Source organism: Limulus polyphemus, unplaced genomic scaffold (genome assembly GCF_000517525.1).
Source record: "Limulus polyphemus unplaced genomic scaffold, Limulus_polyphemus-2.1.2 Scaffold4386, whole genome shotgun sequence".
NCBI classification, from domain to species: Eukaryota; Metazoa; Arthropoda; class Merostomata; order Xiphosura; family Limulidae; genus Limulus; species Limulus polyphemus.
In genome coordinates, this window is record NW_013669996.1 from 20,809 (window position 1) to 25,917 (window position 5,109).

General features: G+C 35.6%; 1 protein-coding gene across 1 annotated transcript in view; it reads left to right on the forward strand.

The window, feature by feature from the left end:
• The window catches only part of LOC106471069 (perivitellin-2 67 kDa subunit-like), a 14,906-nt gene extending 10,281 nt beyond the window's left edge, over positions 1-4,625 (forward strand). The window contains exons 3-4 of the mRNA XM_013931657.2: positions 1,422-1,986; positions 3,830-4,625. Coding sequence (XP_013787111.1) covers positions 1,422-1,986; positions 3,830-4,183 — 919 coding nt within the window. The 3' untranslated portion in view covers positions 4,184-4,625. The remainder of the gene's footprint in view (positions 1-1,421; positions 1,987-3,829) is intronic.
• The last annotated feature ends 484 nt before the right edge of the window (positions 4,626-5,109 follow it).

Consider the following 5,109-nt stretch of genomic DNA (forward strand, 5'->3'; position numbering starts at 1 on the left):
TAAGATGGTCACGGCGTGACGTGACAATGTGTGTAGGTAGTGAGTAATTGAACTGCAGTCAGAAAGTATTGTTGAAGTTAATGTTCGTTGTTGAAACGTTTGTTATAGAGCGACTGTTGAAAATAAGTGTATCGGTAAAGTTATATTCAGAAAGAATAAACCAGTTTTATTAAGTAAGGACTTGTGTCGCTAAAGTTTCGTCGGAACGAAGTTACGGAAAATTAATTAACAAACGGAGACGTAACAATATCTTTTTTTTTCTTCTTCTTATGTGGTATGTGCGCTATACACGTGGGATTGTTTCGTGTAGACGGTGTTATGGTTTCGTCGAACTGGATAGATTGTTAATTGCTGTACATGTGAGATTACTGGTTGTTGTTTTTTAGTTATTTAGACTTTCATCAAGGGTCAATTGGTGTGTAAATTCCTGATGACAAAATAAACTGAATTCATACGCTTTTTATTGAAGTTTAAGTTTTAAGTCTTTAAACTTATTTTATTTTGTCTCGTCTTACTACTTATAAGTATTTTTAAGGATGAAAAATCACAACAGTTATAACCCAACTGAATAATTTTCCTATATAGCTAATGGATGTTAACTTTTCCTCTGTCCGATAGATTGCCAAGATTTAGTTGACGGTTTTTAATTTTGATATAAACACTTCAAGTAAAACTATTTTTCTTCCATAGTTTACAACGACAGTCTGGCTAAGTGTAGTAAGTAAGCTCAGAACAAGACTACTAGAAGGGTTTTTTACTTGTATAAGTTCATTTTAAAGGGTTACATGTACTAAGTTCAGTAAGAGAAACCTGGCTACTTGTTCAAAGTTCATCATCTGCTATACAAGAAGAAAAGTTAGATGATCTATTTAATTTGGAACATCTGCTGGGCGTACATAATCCGTGGGGAACTTATTGGAATAATAATTCTAATCCTTGTAAAATAGTTTGTTGAAAAAGCAGAAATAGTATACTTAAGAGAGGTTTAACTCAGATTCATATCTTTCGACAAGATTTACACATCTTCAATTGTTTGTTTAAAACTTTGCGGAAAGCTATTCTAGAGCTATCTGTGCTAGTCGTACCTATTTTTAAAGTGATAGACTAGAGGGAAGACAGCTAGTCAACACCATCCAACACTGTTCTAATCGCTTTCACCACCGCTTTTACAACTTCGGACCCACTTGCTAACATGCCACAGCCATTGAGCTGCGCTTCGGCTCACGCATATGGAAGAATGTTCATCATTTAACTTTGAGAGACAGCTGACATATCTGAACTGACGATCAACCAAATAAAGTATCATCAACTAAGAATAAACAAGAACAAAATACTATTAAAACTACTTTAATTTTTTCGTGTCATACTTCTGTGATTGATGTACATATCTATATTTAACCGAATTTCATATTTGGCATCAGGTACTATGGTGGGGAGACAAATCTACTGTCTTCTAGCGGTATAAGCACCTGGCAAACCACGGTTGCAGACAACCCTTGGCTATTTGCCGGTGACTTGGTCTCCATTAGTAGCTTGTTACAAAATGAAAACAAGAAAAAAGCGATGGACAGGGCTATAGCTTTCCACGTGAACATAGCTTATTTGAAAGAAGCACAGCGGATCTTACGTGCAGTAAAGACCCGATACGATGTAGGTACGGAGCAGGTTAATGAACTACAGCAGCAGATTCAAAGTGCTCTGACTCAGATAGAACCTACCCAAGAGACAGTTGAAGCCATCAGCACAAGTATAGACAGAGAAATTATTGTTCCTTCCTGGTTTATCGATAAAACTATGCTTTGCTATCGATGGTACCCAGATGGTGATGGTGGCCAGTGTGGAGGTGGGGCATCACGCCTGCTATGTGCCAAACCGGGAGATATGACCAACTACTACAGGGACGATACAGACAAGCGTGGAGGAGGCTGCCGAATGAGCTGGAGTATAACTACATCTGGAGAACCATCTTGGTTTCGTCAAGTCAAGGTATGTGTGGTATTTTGTTTATACTAGACTAGCTTTTAAGTAGTGTATAACCAAGCCTCGTTTTTTAATACTAGACTAGCTTTTAAGTAGTGTATAACCAAGCCTCGTTTTTTAATACTAGACTAGCTTTTAAATAGTGTATGGCTAAGTCTCGTTTTTTAATACTAGACTAGCTTTTAAATAGTGTATAGCTAAGCCTCGTTTTTTAAAACTAGACTAGCTTTTAAGTAGTGTATAGCTAAGCCTCGCTTTTTAACACTATACTAGCTTTTAAATAGTGTATAACTAAGCTTCGTTTTTTAATACTAGACTAGCTTTTAAATAGTGTATAGCTAAGTCTCGTTTTTTAATATTATACTAGATTTTAAATAGTATATAGCTAAGCCTCGTTTTTTAATACTAGACTAGCTTTTAAGTAGTGTACATCTAAGCCTCGCTTTTTAATACTAGACTAGCTTTTAAGTAGTGTATAGCTAAGCCTCGCTTTTTAATACTAGACTAGTTTTTAAGTGGTGTACATCTAAGCCTCGCTTTTTAACACTATACTAGCTTTTCAGTAGGGTATAGCTTAGCCTCGTTTTTAATACTAGACTAGCTTTTAAGTAGTGTATAGCTAAGCCTCGCTTTTTAATACTAGACTAGGTTTTAAGTAGTGTACATCTAAGCTTCGCTTTTTAACACTATACTAGCTTTTCAGTAGTGTATAGCTAAGCCTCGTTTTTTAATACTAGACTAACTTTTAAGTAGTGTATAGTTAAGCTTCGTTTTTTTTAAATTCTGAATTAAACATAGAAGATTATGCATATGACGAAGGTAAACGTTTTCAGGCCATTTCTTGCCAATAGGATACAACAATATTAAAGGTTTTGGTTTTCCTACTTGAATACTATATCGTTTTTTTTTCAACATATTTAAACATGAAACATCCCGATCAATTATACTATTTAATGAAAGAAACATGCGTCATATAATTTTTCACCTTATGCATAGGTTTGTCTGTTTTATAGCAAAGACCATATCAGACTATCTGCTGTGTCCACAGCGAGTAATAGAACCCCGGATTTTAGCGTTGTAAATCTATCGAAAAACTTCTCCCAGACATTCATCTGTAAGAATGGAAGTTGTAACATAAGAGAATGCAACAGCTGAATAAAGTTGATAATTCGATAATAAATTTAAAATTCTCCCTCTCTGTTTTGTCCTCAAATGAAGCTTCTTTGTTTCATAATTTCGCGCGACAAAAACTCTTCGCTAATTCTGAATCAATAAACAGTCAACTTTTAGTTTACCTTTGTCTGATAGGAATAGTGGAATTTGACCATCACTATTATAGCGCAATCACAGCCACATAGTGCAAAACATGTTTCTTCGGCAACGGATCGCGAATCTTGAACCTTTGGATTCATAATCCCGGCAGGCTAACCACAAATTTAATCCCACCCCCTCAGCTGGCTTATGTCTTTAAGTTTATTAGACTTCTCCTAAGGTAAAAAAATAACAATAATTGTACAGCCAATGAAACAATAAATTTAACCATAGTCTCCATTAACATGTAAATTAGGCTTGACCATTTAACATCAGTAAGCAAATTAAAAAATATTTGCCTATAAAACTTTGGAGCAAAATACAATCACTTATCCTGAATGATGAACTGGTTGTTCTTTTTAAAGTACTTCAAAACATTTTGTAGCTGTGCAGCAAAATCAAAACCACGTAGCAGATATATGTTTGTGATATATTTAATTAGACTCAGGGGACAATAATCTAAAAGTTAAGCAAACACAAATGTAACGATTGCAATCTTACTCCTAGAGTCACCTTATACATCATATATTCATTCCAGATTTGTTACCGATGGTATCCAGACGGAGACGGTGGCCAGTGTGGGGGTGGAGTAGGTCGACAGCTGTGTGCCTCTGTCAAAAAATGGACAACTTATTACAGGGATGACACTGACCGTAGAGGTGGGGGTTGTCAGATGTCCTGGATGCTACAAATCCCCGACAGTGCCCCACTGTGGCTTAAAAATGCCAAACTGTGCTACTACTGGTATGCTGACGGAGACGGTGGTCAGTGTGGTGGTGGAGTGGACCAACATCTTTGTGCTGTGGCTAACTCATGGACAACGTATTATCGAGACGACACTGATCGTAGAAGTGGAGGTTGCCAGATGAGTTGGGGCATCAAATTGGCTTAAATTTAAATAGTCTAAATATCGCTAGATTTTTGACATAAAACATGGACGAAACCGAAATGTCCAATACGATCATTAATTTAGGATCAAAACTACCATATTTTTTGAATGTATTTCTAAACAAGTATATCTGTTCTTAGCTTTTGGATTCAGAACTCTCACTAGCTGAATTTATCCGTTAAAGGATCATACTGAATAACTGACTATAACTCTCAAGATGCCATTCATTTGCTTCAAACGACAACATTTATCAATATTAATTTTCATTTAAGTAATAACATAGTAATAATTTTTATATACAAATATATAAATAGTTGAAATGTATTTTTTTTCTTTTGAACGGGAAGTACTTAGTAGGGTAGAATATGCAAATATAAAATATGAAAGTTGGTCTTTGAAGTATAAACTGTTATTTAGCTATTTCAATAAAACAACTACAAATACATTTTCTTTATTGTTCGTAACTCCCCACTGTACATGATAACGGCCATTTTAATGTGTACCAATTTATAATTTCAACTCCTTGTCTCATTCTACATTTTTAACCAGAACTACCGATTAACCAGTGCAGAAATAACGAACCGGAAGTATTGGTTAACCTGTTTATATATAACGCAACTGGAAGTATTGGTTAACTTAATCGGATATAACGACCCAGAAGTACGGGTTAACTTGTTTAGAAATAACGAACTGGAAGTACTGGTTAACTTAATCGGAAATAACGAACCGAAGTACTGGTTAACCTGTTAACTCAGAGCTGTTAAATGAGCCGCTATACCACGGCTAAAAATAAAACGTTCTGTGAGGATCGCGCTCCAATCACACTACTCCAGACACTTTGAAATAAAGAAGGCCTCAACACAGTGACCGAAACTTTTTCAAAATAAAACACATCGGATACACCCGAGATTTCTAAGCTACCCAGAAAC